Source organism: Nyctereutes procyonoides, unplaced genomic scaffold, assembly GCF_905146905.1.
Source record: "Nyctereutes procyonoides isolate TBG_1078 unplaced genomic scaffold, NYPRO_anot_genome, whole genome shotgun sequence".
Classification (NCBI taxonomy): Eukaryota; Metazoa; Chordata; class Mammalia; order Carnivora; family Canidae; genus Nyctereutes; species Nyctereutes procyonoides.
Window position 1 is genome coordinate 30377183 of NW_026575160.1, and position 24049 is coordinate 30401231.

Below are 24049 nucleotides of genomic sequence, written 5' to 3' on the forward strand. Positions count from 1 at the left end.
AGAAATCAGACCTTCAATGTTCTCACCACAAAAAGAAAATTGTAATTGTGTGAGGTAGGAGAGGTACAAGCTAATGGTATAGTAATTACTCTAATATGGACGTGTATCAAATCAACATGCTGTACACCTTTAGCTCACACGATGGCATGTCTCGATAATATCTCAATTAAAAAAATATAATAAAGGGTCAGATAAGCCAATGAGGTGGATCAGTGTCCTTGAATGGAAGGCCTTGAATGGCCCCAATGAACCGCTTAGTTCAGTGGGCGATAGAAGCGTGTGCAGGGCAGGAATCACAGACAGCTTTTACCTAAGGGTCCGACAGCCCGTGAAGGATGTGTGAGGAGGAGAAGCAGTAGGCGGAGTAGCCATGCACGGGAACGTAGAAGAGATACAGGCAGAGGGGACATAAGGTAAGATGGTACCAACGGGAAGGAAGAAAGAGGCCTGCCTGGGACCCGTCTGGCAGGACCTGACCGTGGACCAGGAGGGACAAAGATGGGGGTGTCCATGAATGGGGAGATCTGGGAGTTCTACATGGTCCTCATTTGGCTTTAAAAACTGAAATAAGTGCCAACATCGAAGGAAGAAAATCTGACATCTTCACATAAAAAGGGATTTCTAACTTCTTAAAAGTCACAAGACCACATGACACTGGATCTACGTGCCATCAGCAACCAGCTGCTGCAGCTCAGAGCTGCTGCCCTCCTGCACATGGAGACAAGGCTCCCGCCGCCCGCTGCCCGCCGCCTTTCCCCTTCGGTGAGGTCGCTTGGTCCCTGTGGACATTCAGGTTGTCGAGTCTGCTGACAAGCCCGAGTTTCAAGTGGGAGAGGCTGAGGAGGAGGAGGAGGAATGCTTCAGACGCTCCCCCAGGTTTAGCAGTGCTGTGCTGTCTCCATCCTTACGACCTCATTCACTGCTAATTTTCTTAGCTCTCTAAGCTCAGAGCAGAGAGAAGAATTCAATCTGTAACTGCTATCTGCTGCGACAGGGTGAGAACAAAATACGTCAGCTTCTTACTTTGAGGTAAGACAATACTGAACGTTGGGGAAAAAAATGTAGTGGGCTTTTGTTGGAAGACCAAGGCGCGGCGGGGGATAGGGGGATAGAAATTTCGGCACAGGTGAGTTCCTGCGGAGTAGCGGCTGGCAGTGATGAAGGACAGGCTCAGCAGTCTGAGTCCTGCTTGGCTGTGTCCTTGCAGAGGGTTCTTTGGTCAGGGTACTCTAACCTCCTGGTTCAGATTTTTTCATGTTTATAAATCAGGGTGTTTCGAACGGGGCCTACCAGAGTCAGAGCTTAATAAATGTTAGTGATTATTAGTAACAGCAGCAGGGAAAACAGCCTTCTGCAGCTTTCACTACTTTCTGAACAAAGACTAACTCAAGCACCATCATCCTATGCCGATTCTGGTGGGATTTTCCTGTCCTTAAAATGCGGGCCTAGAACCCTCAGTCCCTCCCCAAGCCTGCCTCTTAACTCTATTTCTTGACTTACTAGCTGCTGGCACTTCCTCCTTCCCAATACTGACCTAGCCACGAGGTTATCTCCCTCGATCAGTGGCTCCAAAGATGAGAAACACCTAAAAGATTTAAATGTGCATTTCAGCTCATCTATCACTGATCTTGCAACTGCACCCCCTCCCCAGGGGTCCCTGCAGCTTTGAGCTCTTGGAGACTGGAGTCCAGTCCATGTGAGTTTTGTGCCAGAGCTGCTAGTCCTACTGTGCTATGCAGGGTATGCTAATTCCACCTGGGGTGAAACGTGGTGGACTCTGGAGCCTAACTAAGATAGAAAATGCATGAAGAAGTCGTATTAATAAGCGTATTTAATCCTGGTTCTGCCCCCCCTGTAGCTGTGGTGAGATACCAAACCCCTCTGTGCCACTTTCCTCATGTTTGAGACAGAAATGACACCTACATGCACTGGGCTGCTGTGGAGATTAAACGAGTTAATGAATGCACGCAGTGTGTTTAGCAAAGCGCCAGTCAGCGACACGCCAATGGTTAGCTGGAGAAAGTTTAATTCAGGTGCTTCAATGAGGGGTGCTTTGATGGTAGAAAATCTATGAATAATATCATTTACTAAAAACCTATCTACTTCTTATTATCACCATGCAATTCTGAACAGCATCACTGATAGAATACTTAGTCCTGCAAGGGTGGGTGGCTCCCAACACCCCCTCCTCCCTTAGTATACCTCTGGTGCCAGTTAAATAGTATGTTCACAACAGATGATGATTTGTACACAAAAGATGGGAGGAAAAAGAAGAGAACGTAGGATGCGCAACAAATGCAATGACAGATACATGAAAATAATTTTTTTGTGTGTTCATCTGGATTCCCCATTTTCATCCCAACACTGTTAATTGAAAAGTCACCCTAAATCTGCCCCCCCCCCCAAGAGAGAAAGTTTATTTCCTTATTTCCTTTCAACAGCATCATTGAAGATCATGCCCTTTCAGTTATGACAATTCAGTTTGCTGGAATGGTCTTACCACTACTGATGAACAGGTCTACGAGCTGTTCCTTGGAGAAACCAGCATCCACTTCGGCTCTCACTATTTCACAGGTGAATCCTGCAGCCATTTGTCTGTGCTGTGATAAGGAATCAGTGATTAGTTCTCTACATGCTTTCAAATTCTCAGAGAAAAGGAGAGGATATGCAAGCAACGGGTACCTTCATGCAGAGTGCAAGCTGATGTGCTATGTAGTCTTGCAAGCTTCCTTCTGGGCCATGGAAAATGACATTATGGTATTGCTCGACCTATTAATAAACCAAGAGGAAATCTTAGGTGAAAATGTGAAGGAGAGGGAAAAAAAAAAAAAAGCAGTACCCAAGCAGGAAATTTCCTTTCTGATTGTCCTTTGAAAACATTAAAAATAATAATTTCAGGATTCATTTTGTTCATTCGGCACTTGAAGTCTTTCAATTTAATGTGAAATACTGGCAAATATAGTATTTATATATTTATATAGTATTTTATGCAGTATTTACTTATAGGAAGAGCTGACACTGTATTAAGAAGCTACTCTTTCTTCCCTGTATCTTCCATAGCGAGGTTCGGCACGCAGGCTGGGAACATGGTTCTTAAGTGTATTTTGTCCCTTGCAAATGTTTTTATTACCTCCTGTAGATGCTCTGTAGTTTGAATTTTCCCAATGTTTATTTTGCTTTTGAGTGATATTTAAAATAGCAATGAATTTCATTAAGGAAATTCTGGAAAATACAAGGAAAAATAGAATACAAACCACGGATAGTGTCAGCACCGAGAAGCAACCACTGTAAATATTTCTATGCTTCCCTTCCCAGCCTCAGCAATTAGACGATAAAAATAAATAAAAGGTATTCAAATCAGCAAGCGAGAAGTCAAAATTTCACTCTTCACAAATGACATGATACTCTATATAGAAAACCTGAAAGACTCCACCAAAAAATTGCTAGAACATGAACTTGGCCAAGTCGCAGGATCAACATACAAAAATCTTCGGCATTTCTCTATGCCAATAACAAAGCAGCAGAAAGAAAAATCAAGGAATCAATCCCATTTCAATTGCCCCCTAAACCGTGAGATACCTAAAAATAAACCTAACCAGAAAGGTAAAAGATCTATACTCTGAAAACTAGAAAATACTTTTGAAAGAAATTGAAGATGACCCAAAGAAATGGAAAATATTCCATGCTCATGGATTGGAAGAACAAATATTGTTAAAATGTCTATACTACCCAAAGGAATCTACACATTCGACGCAATCTTTATCAAAGAACACCAATATTTATCACAGAGCCAGAACAAACAATTCTAAAATCTGTATGGAACCCGAAAAGACCCTGAATAGCCAAAATAATGTTGAAAAAGAAAACCAATGCTGGGGGCATCATAATGCCGGATTTCAAGCTCTATTACAGAGCTGTGAACATCAAGCTGTGGTCACGGTACTGGCACAAAAACAGACACACAGATCAGTGGAACGGAATAGAGAACCCAGAAATGGACCCACAACTACATGGTCGACTAATCTTTGACAAAGCAGGAAAGAATAGCCAATAGAAAATAGACAGTTTCTTTAATAAATGGTGCTGGAGAAACTGCATGGCCACACGCAGAAGAATGAAACTAGTCTACCTTCTTACACCAGACACAAAAATAGATTCAAATGGATGAAAGACCGAAATGTGAGGCAAGAAAGCATCAAAATCCTTGAGAAGAACACAGGCAGCAACCTCTCTGACCCGGCCCGTAGCATCTTCTTACTAGACATGTTGCTGGAAGCAAGGGAAACAAAAGCAAAAATGAACTACTGGGACTTCTTTAGGAATAATAAGCTTCTGCACAGCAAAGGACACAATCAATAAAACTAAAAGGCAACCTACGGAATGGGAGGAGACATTTGCAAATTGCATATGGGACAAAGGGCTAGTATCCAAAATCTATAAACAATCTATCAAACTCATCACCCCCAAAATAAATAATCCAGTTAAGAAATGGACAGAAGAACAGACCTTTCTCCAAAGAAGACATCCACATGGCTAACAGACGCATGAAAAAATGCCCAACATCACTCATCATCAGGGAAATACAAATCAAAACCACAATGAGATACCACCTCACACCTATCAGAATGGTTAGAGTGAACAACTCAGGAAACAAAAGATGTTGGAGAGGATGTGGAGAAGGGGAGCCCTCGTGCACTGCTGGTGGGAACGCAAACTGGGGCAGCCACTCTGGAAAACGGTATGGAGGTTCCTCAAAGAGTTAAAAACAAAACTACCCTGTGACCCAGCAATTGTACTACTGGGTGTTTGACCAAAGGATACAAAAATACTGATTGGAAGGGGCACATTCACCTCGATGTTTATAGCAGCATTATCTAGAATTGTCAAATTATGGAAAGAGCCCAAATGTCCATCAACGAATGAATAGATAAAGAATATGTGGGAGATTTATATATACACACATACACACACACACGCGCGCGTATTAGTACATACATATACTTACTTTCCATAAGTGGGATTTCAAGTGTTAATTATTGTGCAGACCCCAGCACATGGAGAAGGGGAAACTAGGTCCAACCCCATACGTACAGCAGCTTACACACACACACACACACACACACACTGGAATATTACCCAGCCATTAAAAAGAATGAAATCTTGCCATTTGCAACAACATGGATGGAACTAGAGGGTTCCATTTCGCTTATGCTAAGCAAAATAAGTTACAAGAAAAGACAAATACTGTATGATTTCACTCCTGTGTGGAACTGAAGAAACAAAACAGATGAACGTAGGGGAAGGGAAAGAAAAATAAGAGAAACAGAGAGGGAGGCAAACCATAAGAGACTCGTAACTATAGGGAACAAACTGGGGGTTGCTGGAGGGGAGGGGGGACGGGGGGATGGGTGAAATGGGTAAGGGGCATTAAGGAGAGTAGTATTAGGATGAGCACTGGGTGTTATAGGTAAGTGATGAATCACTAAATTCTACTCCTGAAACCAACACTATACTATATGTTAACTATCTGGAATTTAAATAAAATCTTGGGAGGAAAAAAAAATATATTTTTATGCTTCTTTTAGCTTTTTCCTTTGTATAGCTGATAAGTGTATGTGTATGTATATTTGTGTATTTTTAAAGAGGGATATAGGAGCGTAATCTTTTTACAGCTGTTGCCTATCAGAGAATTACCTTTGGCTTCTTTCATAAAAGATGTCTTCATGACTGTGAGATTACTGGATCAACTCTCTATATTGTTCCACTCTGGAATTCAGTATTTCAAAGAAATCTGCATAGAGAGTGATCACTTTTACACCCTAGAAAAGAAAATCTGCCTGGATGCTTACAGGAATTTTTTTTAAGTTTTTTTTTTTTTTTTTAAGGCCTCACGTGGGGTGGCCTTGCCTGAGAACATATAGAGATACAGGATGCCCTGGAACAGAAAGCCAGTGGCCATCTACAGGGGGCAAAGGGTGATGTCTGGAGTGAGATGTGGAGGGGAGTCACTGTCTGCCAGGGCTGAGCTCCCACTCCCAGCCTACATGCCTGGGAGCAGCTTTCTTCCTGGAAAGATCTAACACGAAAGATCTGCAGGGTGAAGTAACAACCTAACCAGTAGAGGTGATACCGCTCATGTGTCCAGACAAGCACACAAGCACAAAAGAGCAATATAGATGTCAAATGTGAACAGACCCTGAACGCTCTAAGCCTCTTTCCTGTAACGATGGGCCTCTTTGAGGTCCCAGGGGAAGGCAACATCCTTGAGGGTGGCTGGGGGTAGATTTGGTGAAGAACATGCCACTGGCCCATCATTACAGGAAAGAGGCTTGACTGCTGGGTGTCAGATCACGAGCTAAAAAGGCAAGTGGTTCTCTGAGGGGACCACAAATGTGGGACTTGGGACCGATTCTTAGGCTCTGAAAGATATCATGCCTGGTAGCCACCAGAGATCTTCCCTGAATACAAGCATTATTCCACTATGCTAAGGCTAGGGCAGCATCAAGGAGAATGATGTACCGGAAAGAAAGAGGACAGTGGCTACAGCTGCCCAAGGAACATCAGTGACCTGGAGCCACGGGCCCCACAGTAGCTGGCCTGGGCTGTCTTCTATGGTTCTGGGGATGAGACAAGCAATGGCAGTAGTGCCAGCAAGGACCAAGACTGGCACAGGGATTACCCCAGACATGAGAAAGGGAATATCCTAGAAGGTTCAGACAAGGTTCTGTTTCCAGGCAGTGAGGGTATGGATGATTCTTAAGGAATCATCATTAAAGAATAATCTGTTCTCATTGGTACCTAAGAGATGGGGAGGCTGAGGGGATGGACACATTGTACTTATATTTTAAAAAGTCACCCAGTTGTCTGGTTGTGATCTCTTTCTCCCAATCTCAAACGTAACATGCTTAATTTTTCAATCCACAGTCACACACACATCCCACCCTTTTTTTTTTTTTTTTTGGCTTAGAAAATTTTTCTTCTGTTTTTGGTAATTTCTCTTCTAATTCTCTTTAGGTTGAAGGAAGACCAATAATGCTGAAGTTCCCTCTCTGTCCTCGGAGAGTGTATCCGTCCCCTCACCACCACCACCATCATCTTAACTCTCTGGTCCTCTGCTTCTACTTTGGGGAGAGCTCCTTCCGTGGGTCTTTTCCCAGCACTGACGCTCTTTACCGTCGTCTCAAGTACACGTTTCGCGACGTCACTGCATGTTTAGTTCTTAGACTGCCTTACCCCAGCCACCTCCCTGGCAACACTTTTGCTTTCATCTTAGCCTGCTCTCTTCCATGGCTTTCTTGCCTTGCTTCTGCGGTTGATCTGGCATTGTCTAGGGAAGGAATATGATTTTCCAAATTCTTCTCCATTTTATCTCCTGCTTTTATAAGGAGGAGATCTTTTATAAGATCTTTTATAAGATAATGTGTTTTATAACACATTCTGTGTTTTCTGAATGACGGCTCCATTCTGTTCTGCGGTGCTCCTCCGTGGGTAGGAGGTTGTTACCGGTGTTTACATTCTGTGATACCTTTACTGCAGGAAGAACCTGCAGTAAAGCAGGATGGATGGGCCGTCGTTGGCTTCACCCACTTTCCACTAAATTTTCAGCTGGTTCTGGCCTTGGGTCATCAGCTGGACGGTGGGCGGCTGTCTACACCTGCCGGTCACACCCCAGGATGGGGCCCTGGGTGCCGCGGGCCGAACCTGGGCTGTCCACCGTGGGGGACGATGCCCGAGGTAGACTGCAGCCCCGGGAAGCGGGGTGTTCCAGCACCCAACCTGCTCAAGATGCTTAAATAATACACTCCCCAGATGAGCACCCTTGCCAATACCCACCCACCAACTTCCTGCTCAGGTATTTCTAGCTTTAATCTCTGAATGAATGTAGATGGAGGAGAATGTCATCCTGCTGCCCAAAGCACAGACTATGCAGTAAGGACACACATCCAATTTTCTAACTGGTATCAACCTTGCTTTTCTGAATCATTCGTAAGATGGTAATAGAAAAATAATAAAAGTGTTTTCCTGCCTCATTTCAGGTAGGCCTCAAATAAGTGGGTTTAAATACTCTCTTGCTCCTGAAGGGGACTGGAAAAAAAATGATTTTTTTTTTTTGTCCAGATTCTTGCCAAAAGGAGACCGCAGTTCTATTCTCCTCTGCTATTGTGAAGTTTTGTCACTTTTCAAAAGCACTTTTGTGGGAAATTGTGTTGGGTATTGCAAGCCAAGTGCAATTTTAAACCAGAAGTCTTCCACTCTCCAAATTAATCCCAAACTGCCATGACTTATTGGGTAGAAATCCTCTCACAAGGAATGGATTGTTTCATACCAGTGAAACAGGATACAGATTTTCAAGATTTACTGAATATGCTACCCCTGAGATTTTCAACCAGGATTGCTATTTAATCTTGTCTCACTTCTGCAAACAAGAGTGCTCTATTCATTACAGCCATCCTGTCAAACTGCCTTCACTGTCTTAAGATTGATTTTGAAATCCCGTAACTGGCAAGAGACCCGATTTCATAGATAAGCTGTCTTCAATTTCAACACCTCATTTGTTCTCAGATTGTAGATTCTTACAAAACACAGACAGGAAACATTCTATTTAAAATTGCATTGAAAAGGCCATTCACTAGCAGTAAGCATTTGGTCTTCACAGAGTCTAATACCCTTCCTGTAATAAGGTAAAATAGAAATCAGGAAATAAAGGGAAAAAACAGGCGTACAGACAGACTCCCAGGCCCTGCTTACATTCTAATGCATGCATTCCACTAGGTTTTTCCTCATTTCGGATATTATCAATTTTTTGTTGATGGTATTTTGCTTTAACTCATCAAAGGATGCCGTTGTGCTGGTTGCCATTTAAGATCTAAACCACCGCACCAAAATAATTACCAAGAGCCTATGGCTCTACTGAGACTGATGCAAACATGCGAAGCTACGCAAAGAAAACACATTTAGCTGCTCTAGCTAAAAATTACATTTCTCCAAACAGCAAGATCTGAGGTATTATAAATACACAGGCTTCATGCTTCCAGCAGAGGGCTCTAAAGATAGATAGGAAGACAGGCAGACAGACGAGATTTTGGGAAGCGGAAGGTAAATATTTTAATTGTTTTGAAGGGAGGCCTGCTGTTTGAGGAAATCAGACTCAACTTCCCAAAGGTGAATTAGAGTCACCACCACGACTCCTAAGTGCGTGTTTGCAGTGGCGTATTTTTGCTTATTAGTAAAGGGACACTGGCCTTTTTATCACAATCAGTACCAAGCCCTTTTATTCTTGGGTCTCCACAGCGTATTCAGGAAGCTCTTATCACATCTCAATTAGCGCTTTGTGACGCAAATGATTCTGGATTAAATGGAAACAGTGAGCTCAACAAAGGCCCATCCATCCCTTGATTGTTTTCCCCTCCACAGCGTTTCTCTGTGGGATGGAGTGTCCCAGAGGAGGTGCCCTCTCCTCTATGGTCAAGGGGGCACCTGTGATGTGTTTTCAGATGGCGGCATTATTTAAAAGCACTTGTAGAGTCCGAGGGAAAGTATCTACTGTCGAGAGACGGTTTTAGGCCTAGTTGTGAAAAGATGAAGTCAGGAAAGAATAAAAAATAAAAGGTTTTACTGAGCCAATAAAGCTGAGATGGCTTTAGCTTAAAGTGTCATGGCTTTAGAGTCAGGACTTACATTCTTACCTCTTCTGACACTGATTTTAACGAATTTATATATGACTTTAGAGCCACAAACAACATGGTTACTGTTAATGTATTCATATACAATCCTCCCAAACAATACTGGCACATCCAGCATCTGGCCTACAGAAAAGCTGGAGTCCTTCAGGGTAGAGAGGGAGGGCTGTAGCCACATGCTGAGGTCCCTCATTCTAGAACAGGCATACAAGGGTAATGGGAATTCAAGATAAATTACGATTTACGGAGAGAGACACACCACATAGGTTTTTAAAAAATTAGCTTCCTGAAACTTTAAGAGCCGAGATTGAACTTGGTTACTAACTACAAATAAAGATAGGCCCTCATTTAGTAACACACAGACATAATAGTTTGGGTATTGTAGTTATTAAAAAAAAAAATCCAAAAACCCAAACAGCCCTAAGATGTACCTTTGGATCGAACTGCTCCCTTATCACCCAGCCTCTCGCACTCATAAACTCTTCCTGGGGCAGACCTCCTCTGGCCTGACGCTTGCCTTGCTGCTCAGGATCTTCTGCAGCTGTCCTAGGGGCCAAAAGATTCCCTGGGGTCGGGGCCACCCTTCCTCACACCAGGAAACTGGCTTCCTCCTTCTGCTAAGACCTTACCCACATTTACTCCTCCATGCCCTGAACTGGCCTGCCACCTGCTAACAGAGCTGATGGAGATTTGTAGACTTAGATACCTAACCATCATCATTTACAACATGATCTTTGTGGGAACATCGCAGATTTGTTCTGAGACTCTATCAAGGTAGAAATTCCTAGTTGTGATTCTGGACGGTTAGCATGGCACGTATTGGGGTGGATGGCTAACAGGCCGTGGAATCTCAACAATTATGTCCCGGGGGTTCAGAGGCCTACATTTTAAAGTACTGCTTGGATTATGATGATCTATTCAAGTATTTGTCTAATATAATAATTATTCATAGTTACTGACGTATTAAAAAAAAAGGTTGCAAATAAGCCAATAAACAGTGCAACTGGCTAGGAAAAGTCTGAGTTAATGCGCAAAGTTCAACTATTATACTAAGTTATCAGCGATTCAAAACTCGAGTTAGAGAGGTTTCCTTAGTAGGTGTCAGAATGGAGATTTAAGATCTGTATTATTGTAGTTATACAATGAAAGTCTTTTAAAAAAATAACACCATTTAAAAAAAAATCTGATTTAAAAACCACACTCCATGTGGTTTTCTGCATAAAGGCTTTAATACGTGCTTTTTAGGTAATACAATTACACACACAGTTAAAACTGTTTACTACAATTCCTTCTTAACCGGGAGGTTAATAACCAGGATAAACTATTATTACATGAATGAGGCTGGAAGACAGACGAGGTTCAACTCCTTAGGTTCAACCACTCGTTTGCGGAGAACCTTGGACAAATTACTTTGAATCTTGGCTTACTGACCTGTAAAATGGGAGTAACGGCTACAAATACCTACCCCAATGGAGTGATTAAATGAAACAATCTACGTATCTGACCACAGAGCTTGACGTGTCATCCTCAACGAAGCCAGATATTACTAGGTTTGCATGTGGTACACATTTTCAACAATTCAAAGAGCTCTCAATGGGCCTACGGTGATTACGGCACTGGGTGGACAGGTCACTCTCCAGCTCAAGCCCTACCGGTGGCTTCTTCTCACACTCGGAATAAAATTCAAAGTCCTTGCCCTGATCCCATGTGATCTAGCTTCTGGTCATGTCTCAGACCTCATTGCCGGGACAGACCCTTCTGTACCTGTGGTTTCAGGTGCTGCAAACACCCTTCACAAGGCTACCACCTTCACTTCATTTAGCTTTGTCCATAGGTCACCACAGAAAGGTCTCCACCCAAAAACTCTTTCTGCCACCGCCTCCACTAGATCTTTATCTCCTTACCTGCTTTATTCTCCTTTATATTTGCGCACTTTTCCATATACTTGTATACTTGACCGGTCACGTCATTACAGACGCATTTACTCATTTGCTTATTTGTCTCCCCCCCCCCCCACTGGAACGTAAGCTCCCTGAGGTCAGGGAATGCACCTTACACACAAGTATATCCTCCATTTCCAAAACACTGTCTGCATTTAGAAGGCTTGCGATAAACAGTCATCGAACAACTGAATTCAGCAGAATACAGAAATGTGTCAACGCGTTGTGGGGGGGGGGGGCGGTTTATCATCTCATATGGAAGATGAAACATTCACAACCATGATACTTGTATTATTGCCCGAGTCACTTTGAATCTTGAAGTGATTGCTAAAATGCATGATGAATTTTTGCTATCTTCATCCAGGGGTTAATTGTTGAATTTTAAAAAGCCGTTCGTGTACACTCACTGAGAATAGGACTGACGACTAGTCAGTCTCTGGTTTGTTGATCACAGGTAGTTAACCGTGCCTTCTGCATGAAGAGGCACACATATAAATGCACTTGGAATATTCGGGGTATAATGTACTACTGGCATTGCATTTAGCAGACGTGCTCACTCAAGCCTAATGTGCAGGTGTAAACTTCTGGATCACGGTTCTGTGCATTTTATCATCCAAGTGAATGAGAAGCCCTGAGCCAGAACCTTGCCTGGTACAGAGAAGCTGGGACAAGGGGGAGAAGACCAGCTCATTCTACAGGGAGCCTAGGCTCTCATTCCTGAAAACCAACTGGTCTGGTGGCTTCAAGAGTCACTAAGGCCCAGGTGGAAGGCAGCACCCCCCTCCCCCACTTGCATGCAACCCTCGGCTTACTCAGGAATACATAACAAAGAAAACTAGTGAAAGTCTCCCACTGACAAGACATCATCTCTTCGAAATTGTAAAGCCTCTGCAGGTTCCCCTGCTACTGTAGCTACTCTTACGAAGGTCACCCCCCCCCCCAACTCTGAGTGTAGCAAGAACACCAATAGAATGATTTTGAACACGTCTTTTCATGGGGAACAAAGATATCCATTTAGAGTTAATAGAAACAATTTTTGTAAAGGGCCACAGGTAAACCCATTCATTTTTTTTTTTTTTTTACAAAGAAAATGCTTGTTCCCTTTCCAAATTAAGGCAGCGAGCAAAATGAATGTTTGCTTTCAAGTGTCATACCTTCAACAGTAGTTTTAGTTGGACAGATCTCGCAGAGAGCCCCCTGCATGTCGCAGGGACTGCACAGTCCTAGCTGTATTGCTCATTGGCCTCGCGGCCTTGGGTACATTATGACGTCACCTTGGCCTCGATTTCCTTATCTATAAGATGGATGATGCTATCTACCTCGTAGGGATGTTTTGAGAAATAAATTAAGACACGTAGGAGCATCGGGCACACTGTCTGGCATGTAGAAAGTACTAGACAAATGCAAAGCATTACATTCACTCATTGTCTAGGATTTGCTACTTTCTCCCCATAATCATATGCTTCTTCCCTTAACAACAGAACTAGTTTTTGCTGGGTGCGTGGTTGCCCAGCAAAAGATCACATGTCCCAGGCAGGCGTGAACACGTCTCAATTCTGGTCAGTGGGTTGGGGGTAGGAACAGTGTGCAGCTCCCCAGAAAGGAAGGGCCTCCCCTCCAGGCTCTCCTCCCTCTGGGCAGAACCTGGTGACTCTCTTCCACCAAACCCACATAAGCAATTCTCCAGGTCACAGTGGCCCGCTGGGAGAGAAGGTGCTGACACCCTGCAGGGATCACCCTGCCTCACATCCCCTGGCCGGCTCTCTCGCCTGCTGGGATTCCTGTTTGAGAAAGACAAACGTCTAGACTGTTGAAGCTCTAACTGTTTGGTTTCTGTTGAAGTGGCCAAATCAATACTTTAACTAATATAAGCCTGTTTAACTTAGTTTTAAAGTATAAAAGTTTAAAGGAAAGCATCTTGAGATTTATAGCCATTCTCCTCCATATTGACGAGCAGCTCCTTGATGTCAAGTCTGTGCTGAGAAAGACCATCTCCTCCTGCTCCAATCGTAACACTTCACAGGTCACAGGTGAACACCCGGATGGCTGTGACAGCAATCCAGAATCCAGAACTAAGTGACCAGCCGCCTTCCTGGGAAGGGGCTGCTGGGAAAGGTCACAGGGTGAGTGGGGCTCACACTCAAACACGAAAACGGGCCACCCAGTGTATTCCAGCATCAGAGACTCTTGGCAGCCACCACCTACCAGCCTGAGGTAGTTCTGTAGCATCTGAAGAGGGATCATTGACGCGTAAGTCACACTACTGAGGCAGCCTTCTTGAGGACCTATGAGAAAGCAATACACAGAAGGAAATTGGTTCTTCCAGATATATGTACTTTTTTTTTTTTTGAGAGAGAGAGAGAGGGAAGAGAGGCAGAGAGAGAATCTCAAGCAGGTTCCAAGCCCGTGAGCCCCTGACATGCTGCTCAACATCACAACCCTGAGATCATGACCAGAGTCAAAATCAAGAGCCAGACGTTCAACCAACAGAGCCAGCCTGGCGCCCTGGTTCTTCCTTATTAAATACAAATGATCAAAATACAACAAAACCTGTCATAAAAGATACAACAATGTCTGTTGACTTACATCCGCAGAGCGGACATCTGGCCAAGTGGTACCTTGGTGTCTTTACCGCTTTGCACTGGCTGGTCCACGGCCACTGCTCCTGGCCTCCCCGGGGCTCCCCAGCTGCCCTTCCTTCCCCCCGGAAGCCCAACCACCTCCTGTCTATCATAGCCAGGGCCTCCAGATCCTCGCTCAAGTACTGTAGCTAGTGTCTGCTCCAATCCCTGGAGTCACTGCTTTACTGTTCATAAGCAAGCGGTCTCAGAGGCAATCCCAGCCCTTCGGAAGTTCTGGCCTGGGGAGCATTACTGCGGCTCTGGGGGTTACCCTTTACGTCCTTTCCCAAACTCTATCCCCCTCACTCCCCTTCCAAGTTCTGCTACTCTCTCAATACAGTGCTCAAGCCTGCAGGAATTTCCTGGGATAGTCTCCTCCCCCTTTTTATGACTTCATTAAGTGGTTCAAAGAATAGAATATAACTTTCTTAGTTGAACTTTTCAAGACTCCATTCCCAGATGTGAGAAATACATGAGGAAATCCCTTTCAGGGCGAAGGGCTGAGAAACTGCGTACACCTGTGACGCTTACCAGCTATGGAGACAGAGAACAGAAAATTAACCTGAGCCTTCGTTTCTTCGTACGTAAAGGAAGGGTAAACAAATACGTATCTCACTGGGTTGTTACAAGGAGTCATTGAACTTTTATACTCGTGCTATAAACGACAGGGCCTGGCACAAAGCAGGTGCTCACGAAACATCACCTTGTACCGTTATGATAACCATACACTAGACTCGAGAGTAACAGGAGGCGGTCTCGGGCAGCCCGGGTGGCTCAGTGGTTTAGCGTTGCCTTCAGCTCGGGGCGTGATCCTGGAGACCCGGGATCGAGTCCCACGTCAGGCTCCCTGCATGGAGCCTGCTTCTTCCTCTGCCTGTGTCTCTGCCTCTCTCTCTCTCTCTCTCTCTCATGAGTAAATAAATAAAATCTTAAAAAAAAAAAACACGGTCTCTTGTCACTCTCTCAGCATGTCAAGTTTAGCCTCTGGTTCACTCCTAAGAAGAGAGGTGACCAGAAGCTCAGCGGTGGTGGCCTAAGTAGCTCAGCTGGTTAAGCATCCAACTCCCAATTTCAGCTCGGGTCATGATCTCAGGGCCGTGAGACTGAGCCCCGCAGAAGGCTCCCCTGTCACCACCTGCTCCTCCTTCTTCAGCTCCTCCCCCACCCCCACAAACAAACAAACAAATAAAAATCTTAAAAAGGAAAAAACACAGTCACAGCAATCAATAATCAGGATGGATACCACAGGTTCAGAAATACAGCTTTTGAGTTTTTTTCTCCTTAATCAAATGTTTGGAAAAAAAAAAAAACAACCATCTGATTACTTAGTAGAGGGAGTCGTACACGCAGTGCTAGAGAAGGCAGGACAGAGACGCAGATTTAAGAACGGGCACTGCGAGCCAATCACGAAGCCAACACTCGGTTAAGATCACCTCAGTCTGGACCATCCTTACCTGATAAAAGCACAGTGACTTGCTCGGCTTTATTCTTCTTCATAAAGTCCCACGGGGACTGGGAAAAGCTCTGACCTGCTGACCATGGCACATTTCCTAGTTTTTTTTAAAAAAAAAAAAAAAGAAAGAAAGAAAGAAAGGAAATAAGATGTCAAAGAAGCTTTAAAGTAATTTTTTTCTTATAAGGGCAACATGCAATCTCCTACGTGCGAACCGTAAGGAATCCAGAGCTTAAACTGCCAAGGGCACGCGCAGAGTATGTGAGAGTCATGTTACCTCCCCAACACACTATGGAAGGTCAGAAGGAAGGCCCTCCAACTACAGGCTCCTCCAGAGCAGCTTTTAAGGAGTAAGATAGAAATCTGGAGAGCAAAACCACTACTCAATATTTCTAGGGTTAAGTTTTTAGGAACAAAGCTGATAACTTTTTTTTTTTTTTAAGATTTTTATTTATTTGACAGGGAAGGGGGGAGAGAAGGAGAGAGAGCGCAAGAGGGAGCGAGAGCGCACACAAGTAGGGGGAGCGGCAGAGGGAGAGTGCAAAGCAGACTCCTCGCTGAGCAGGGAGCCCAATGCAGGCTGGATCCCAGGACCCTGCAGTCATGACCTGAGCTGAGATGCTCAACCCACTGAGCCACCAGCGGACCCGGGCAATATCTTTACATGGTTCTTGCTGTGCCTGCTTTGCAAAATCCAAGTACTTTAGATGAGGTAACAGGTCCTTTATGATCTGTTCCCTTTTCAACAAATTTTTAGATTCCAGGAAAAAAAAAAAAAAAAAAAAAGCCCAGGTAACTTCAGGAGCTCAGAATAAATAAAGCCAAGCGTTCTCAGAGTCTGGGCCCTCCGCTCACTCTTGCTCAGAAAGGGTCCCACTCCACAGGTGTCTACTCCAGGGAGGGATTCATAGTAAGGACTTGTCACATTCCTCCTCTTCCACAGATCTTAAATCCATAAATACTCTGACCACGCATGCATGCCCTACCTATAACTCATCGGTTATCTGTTGGCTTGGGCCCCTTTAATCTGGATAGGTTATCAACGTAGTATAGTCACTTACATACATGTATTAGTAACTAACGTCATAGTTGCTCATTGTCAAGCAGCTACAGACAGACACTAAGCTAAGCTCTTTAACCACACAACTCAGTGATGTCTGTGTCTGAAATGCTGCTATGGAGCCCCACACCTCGGTGATAAGCATGAACACTGGAAGCATCGGGCCTTAGCATCCGCGGCTCACACAGGTAGATCTCTCTGATGGTGGTAGGTATCTACTTGCTTACGCCTGCTTGCTTCCAGATTAGCTGGGTGACGGCTGGTGATGAAGGGCCATTTTCTTCAAAACAAGTCTGTGCTGACTGCATTTATTAGACCCCTTGGTCACAACCACACCTTGAGTAATAGTCCATTGTGTGGGCAGAATGTGTTCCTGAGAATAATTTATGACACTGTCTTAATGCAACGGTTTAACCATATAATAATTCCTCTTTAGTAAGTATTTCAATGTTCTTGCCGGAGATTCATAAAATTAAGTTGTCAGGATTAATCTGCCTTAAAAACTAATAAAATACACATTTTGTAAGTGACTTAGCATATATTAGTTAATAGAATAGAACACTTTCTGATAGAATAAGCTGACCTAGTAAAAGCATGGTGAAACTCACCCTCTCTCCTCAATCTTGACTATTCTTTTGCAACATAGTGCTGTTGACGGACTGGGATTTGAATCCCGTTTTACTTCTTAGCTCTGTGATCTCAGGCAAGTCATCTTGTAACTAGTTTAGTTATTTGTAAAATGAACCTGTTTTAAGGATTCGTTGAAGTGCTGCGTATAAAGCTCCCAACACAGTTCTGAAATAACAGCAGCTTCCCCAGAGATGCTAGTTCTCCTGGTATAAGAGGAAACAAACTAGCCAGGGACATTTAGAGAGCACCTAGCTATGCTTACAAGAAAGAAAATCTTATTTTTTTTCTTTTTAAGATTTTATTTGAGTGAGCGAGCAAGTACGCAGGGGGAGGAGCAGAAGGGGAGGGATAGGGAGCGGGAAAGAATCCCAAGCGGACTCCACGCTGAGCCGAGAGCACAGAGCCTGAGGTGTGGCTCGATCTCACCACCCTGAGATCATGAACTGAGCCAAAACCAAGAGTCGGTCACTTAACTGACTGAGCCACCCAGATGCCCCAACAAATCTTATAAGTTCTTCGGAGTCTGTTTCATGTGCCTATCAAACAGAAAGAACCACCCTGACTCATCCCACGTGGGAGCTCTGATTTTTATCTTCAATGAAGAGCGCTTCTTCCAACTCTAGACTTCATTAGGATTCCTGTCCTGGAGAGAAGGTGTTAACGTACTACAAGCATCCCTGGCACAGCCCCAGTACAAGTCTGGAGCTATGTTCGGAACTTGTGCCTCAGTAAGCAGCTGCAACGTGGTTAGTTTCTTGCATTTATCAGAAGAGCAAGTGCAATCACAAAGCCTCATCAAGGGCTTTCTTGTTCTCTACCAAGTATTATCTGACACATAAAAGCATTTTTTATACTAACAGGAAAAATTATGTAAGGGCTGCATTGTGAATACTCAAGTTTTTCAGCGCTAGCAGCTGTCACAAGTGAGCTCTGAATGTATTTAATCAATGAACTAAGTGCCAGGTTATGGAGCCCATAAACATAAATAAACCCAGAAATTTAACTTTCTCCTTATCACAGGATTATTGATACCTAGCATGACGGATCGCACGCTGCTTGTACTGAGGCCAATGCTGGAGTCGGTCGTGTTATTAAACGTCACATCCTCCAGACTCCGCCATCCATCAGATGAGATTGCTTGGAAATGATTTGTCAGAGCTTGACTCACTGCTTTTGAAAAATCATCCCATGATGTCTGTTTGCGGATATTTAAAGCGCATATTGTGTTTTCACATTCAAAGTCATCTGAACCATAGGTGCCTGGGGGTATCTCACCCACTGAAATCCTTAAAGGTATTTTAAGAGCGTCTGTGGGAAGAATGAAAGAATTAGGAAAAAGAACCTTGATAGGAAAAATCAGCAAAGCACTTATATACAATAGGCAGATACAAACATTTTAAAAACAAAGGGTAGCTATCAAATTTCTTTAGCTGCTATTAACTGAATGCCCTTCTACCACGTAAACCTTGGTCTCTCAAACTCTTCACAGTTTCTTTGGAACCATGTTGCTTGAATTGTTTATCTTCCCTTGTATCTTTGGCCTGCTGTTGTTCATTGGCTCTTCCCTTCAGCCAGACTCTCAAGTTCTTTAAAAAAAATAAAAAATAAAAAATTGGGGAAAACGAGAGCGTTCTCTTGATCCCCGATTCTCTAAGCATCCCTTTCTCTTCACCTTCAAGGACAACATCATGAAAAAAGGCAGGTTACGGCTGTAGAGGGTGGCTTCAGACTCTTAGACACGTTGGTCTGAGCCTCAGGGCCAGCCTCCCAGCAGCCACACATACTTGGTAAATTGTCTTGATCTCTCTAGACCCCAGTTCCTTCTACAAAATGTTAGGAATGTGCTAGTAATAGTAAATTGTTATGAAGACTAAAGGAACTCATATTGGAAATGAATTTAACACACTATTGGTTACATGGTAAATACGAGTGAGTGTTCAATAAATAGCAAATGGTGCAGTGGAGGCTTTTAAAATAATCTTTCCAGTCTCTCTTGTGACACCAGCTGACTGAGGCTCCCCAAGGTGGGCGGTGCACCATGTACTTGAATCTTTTATATCTACTGAACTCATGACTATAATCAGCATATTAAATATTCCATATACTGATGAAATGTGCTACTCCTATAAAAATGAAGTTGAACATTTTAGAAACTCTGAACAAAGGCGGTATTAAAGAAATCCTCTAATGAGGTATAGATGAGACAATTACATAAAATTAGAAGAAGAAAAAAACTTTAGACAGATGCTGCCTTTAGTTAGCTTTATCATTATCTATAAGTCCTAAAACACCAGAGATCATAGATGAAGCATAAGAGGAGTGGTTTTCAAATAAGAATATATGGAATTTCACTCAGCCAAACCATACTAAAATAAAGACCTTCACTTGAAAGTTGATGAAACAAATATTTGTATGATTAAAATTAAATGTTAAAAACGATTCCCTTCTTAAACTGGCTTTTTCTATGAACCAACTATTAGATTAGTTTCTTTTCCTTTTTTTAATAAATTTAAATGTTTTATTTATTTGAGAGAGAGTGAGGCTGAGCAGGGGGGAGGAGCAGAGGGAGAGAAGGGAGGGAGAAGTAGACTCCCCACCAAGCAGGGAGCCCAATGTGGGCCTTGACCCCAGGACCTCAGGATCACGACCTGAGCTGAAGGCAGACACTTAACTGACTGAGCCACCCAGGTGGCCCTAGGTTAGTTTATTTTCCAATTATCACTCATTCTCAGCTCTCATTTTGTCAACAGCATTTGATACAACTAATCTCTCTCTGTTCTCTGATACACCCCTACAGGATTCCCTCATGCCTCACTGGTCACTCGTCAATGGTTCTTTGCTGGTCCCTCCACACTTTCCAGATTTCTTTCTTTCTATCTATCTATCTATCTATCTATCTATCTATCTATCTATCTATCTATCTATTTATTTATGATAGTCAGAGAGAGAGAGAGGCAGAGACACAGGCAGAGGGGGAAGCAGGCTCCATGCACCGGGAGCCCGATGTGGGATTCGATCCTGGGTCTCCAGGATCGCGCCCTGGGCCAAATGCAGGCGCCAAACCGCTGCGCCACCCAGGGATCCCTCCAGATTTCTTAATGGTGGAGTGTTGCAAGGCTCCTTTCTCTTACTTTTTCTGTGTTTGCTTCCTTAGTGATCTCATCCAGTCCCATGACTTTAAATATCGTCTATAAACTGCTGACTCTCAGGTTTATGCAACCAGCTCATACTCATCTCCGGAATTCCTGCTGACTTGGCATCTCCACACAGATACCCTAACAGACATCTCAAATTCATACTTTGAAAACGGAGCTCCTGATCCTCATTAGCAAAATCTGCTTCACCTTGACAGGTGATGGCCACTCCATCCTGCCAATCATTGAGTCTAGTACCTGGGGCAGATGCACAAATTCCGCCCTGCCCCACCCCACCCCCATACATCAGATTCAATCCATCAGCAAGTTCTACTGGCTATACCTTCAGTTGTGTCCAGAACCCCATCACTTCTCACCACTTCCCCTGTGACAATCCTAGATTGAGCTGCTGTCTCTCATTGGACGACATCAAGGGCCTAACAAGTCTCCCTGACTTCTCCTGGGACTTCCTACAATCATTCTCAACGAAGCAGCCACAGCTACCATGAAAATGTACAGTGGATCCTGTTACTCTGGAGCTCGAACACTGAAATGGTTATCCATGAATTCCTACCGGATTAGGCTGCCATCCCATCCATCTTATAACCGCTCTCCCCTTGCTCATTCTAACTTAACACTCGGTCCCCTCTAGGGCTCCTCGGACACACTGGCATCCTCCTACTTGAGGGTCTCTGCCCACTTGATGACGGTTGGCCTGGGAAGCTCTGGGCCGAGGTGTCCACAGAGCCGCGCTGCTCACCTCCCTCAAGTGGTTGCTTCCTGTCTCACCAGGGAGGCTACCCTGACCATCATTTTAAAAACTGAAGCCCATCCTCACACTCCCATTCCTCCCAAGTCGTTTCCACAGCATGTATTACCACCTCACATACCATGTAATAAATTATTTTTTATGTTTATTGTTCATTTTCTGTCTCAATGTTAGAGTAGAAGTTAAAGTCGAAATACTAATAACATAGCTGGATGACTGGACGGGGCTGAGAATCTTGATATCAGAAGTTGTAATATTTTGTAGGATCTGAAACTCCATATTCCATAAACCCACAACCTTTAGAACATGTGAACCTTTTAGAACATGTGTTGAGGAGTGTATATTCTGGGAGCCGGAAGACACCCAAAAGATCAATTATTTTCACAGGCAGGTAGGCAACTAGGCATCGAGAGAGAAGTAAGATTCCCACATTCATATGATCAGCTGATGGCAAAGTATCCCGGCATGATTCTTCATACCCTTAGGAGTCTCATGTCTTAGGGAGACCATCTAAGTCAGAAGAGCAATAATTATTTAAATATTGTCTAAGGTCATTAAAATACAAAGGAGATCGAGCATTATTTGACTAGCAACTCATTCTGTAAAAAGCCAATTCTACACGGAAAAAAAATAATTACCACATTTATAATCAATAAAATGTTTTGGAGTTCGAGGGTTCAAAGAAGGCTAAGAGGAGAAGGAGAAAACTGGAGCTGCATGAGTATCTCCCCATTGTGGCAGAGGCCCCAGCAGTGCGGAGGAAGGATGAGCAAAGCTGCGAACGGCACTCACTCAGGTTCTCCAGCAGATGCTTGCAGTCATCGGTGGCGACATCGTGCGCGGTCCTATTGCACTTATCTCTCCTTTCTGGCTCAAGCCCTCCGTGCTTACACAAGATTTCCAGGCAGTTCTGCAAAGGCAAGGGCTCTATTACCTCACGTCCAAATGAAAACTCAAATGAAAAATCAACTCAAACAACCTGAAAGATCAATAAACTCAAATGAAAAATCCAAGGGGAAAGTCATTTGCCTCTAACAAGCAAATCAGAAATTCTCAGCTGGAAATCGTATTTCAATTCCAGCAACCCAAATACACACATCAATCTAAACATTGGCTCAAAATGGGGAGCAAAGAGTGCTTCATTCGAATGTGAATCGCAGCATCTCATGGCTCCACAGAACAGCTTCTTAGGTTTCGAAAGAAAAAAAAAACAAAAAACAACCACCAAAATACCCCCAGCTTTCTAATCATTAACTAGCAACTAATCGATCACTAATCACTAATCAGTATGTTACAGAGTGAAATTAAGAAAGAAACTGACTTCAGCAGAGTATCCTTTTAGGGCAACCTGGCAATATAAAGCAAAAGGACTTCTGCTACACCCGCTGCTCCTTGCTGTCCTCTGGACGGACGAACTGTTTTCCTGCTCACGTAAGCGCAGGGCTCCAGTTTTAACAATTCTGTCTCAGAGTCCCCACGATCACATTTATATTTGGGATCATCTACTGTCCTATTTTTTTTTTTATTTGAACAATATGAATGCCATGTTGACTGAGTTTTTAGAAAAATATTCCCAGTTGATATTGAAGTTCTATGTCCTCTCTCTTTTTTTTTAAGCTTTTTCTTCTTCTATGTTGCTTCAGGAAATCCCCATCAAAAAAGTTATAAGTAACCTATGAACTGAAAACTCTAAGTTCTCCAAATTTTTTCATAAAAAATTATTAGAAGACAACATACGTATAAACATTTTCAAGTAAGTAACTGCGTGGCAGGATAGAACATCAGGATATTCGCCAAGGACCTGTGCTAGATCAACTTTTACTACTTCATGATTTATGTCCCGACTTCTCACCAGAATAAGCACAAAACTGAAGAGACCAGAAACCATTAAAGGAACTAACAAGCAGACAAGCAACGTCCTTCTCATCTCTGCCCTACACACACACAGACACACAGGCTTTGGGTTGACTTCACTTCTACAACAGTAAACCAGGTAGTCTGAAAATCTTCCTCTAATCTTGCCAGAAAACATCCTCTTTTTCTGTTTTGTAAAACACAGAAACGTACTTTTCCCCCTTTTTTATGTAGATATTTTTATCGTCATATACTATCCTCATAGAAAAGCTCACAAAGAAGCTTGAAAAAGTCTCACAAAGTGAACACAACCATGTAAGGAGCCCTCTGGAAGCCTCCTGTACATTTCGTCCCCGTCACTAGCCCCCTCCCTTCCCCTCACAGATAATTACTGTGATGATTTCTAAGACCCGTTTGGTTTAACCCGTTTATCGACTTAGTATAAATGCAATCATATTGCAGTTTCATGTTTATATTTGGCTTTTCATTCAACAGAATGTCTATAAAATTCATCTATATGTTAGGACTAATCACGATTTATCTTCTTTAAAAAAAAAAAAAAGGCACTGTGGGACGCCTGGGTGGCTCAGTGGTTTGGCGCCTGCCTTTGGCCCAGGGCGTGATCCTGAAGACCGGGGATTGAGTCCTGCGTTGGGCTCCCTGCATGGAACCAGCTTCTCTCCTCTCTCTGCCTCTCTGTGTCTCTCATGAATAAATAAAAAATAAAATCTTGAAAAAATAAAAGGCACTGTGTGGTATTCCATGTGTGGTATATATGAATACATCGTAATTTCCTTATCCGTTCTCTTGTTAATGCACATTGGGTTCTACTACGGACATTCTAGTATGCGTCCTTTGATGGACACGTGTGCACATTTCTATTGGGTGTTATGTACAGAGCTGGCTGG

General features: G+C 43.4%; 1 protein-coding gene across 1 annotated transcript in view; it reads right to left on the reverse strand.

Moving 5' to 3' along the window:
- CTTNBP2 (cortactin binding protein 2) overlaps positions 1–24049 on the reverse strand; it is a 147007-nt gene that overhangs the window by 23304 nt on the left and 99654 nt on the right. Inside the window, exons 10-15 of the mRNA XM_055314477.1 lie at positions 22080–22197; positions 18417–18692; positions 15696–15791; positions 13826–13905; positions 2683–2769; positions 2501–2600 (exon numbers count right to left, since the gene is read on the reverse strand). Coding sequence (XP_055170452.1) covers positions 2501–2600; positions 2683–2769; positions 13826–13905; positions 15696–15791; positions 18417–18692; positions 22080–22197 — 757 coding nt within the window. The remainder of the gene's footprint in view (positions 1–2500; positions 2601–2682; positions 2770–13825; positions 13906–15695; positions 15792–18416; positions 18693–22079; positions 22198–24049) is intronic.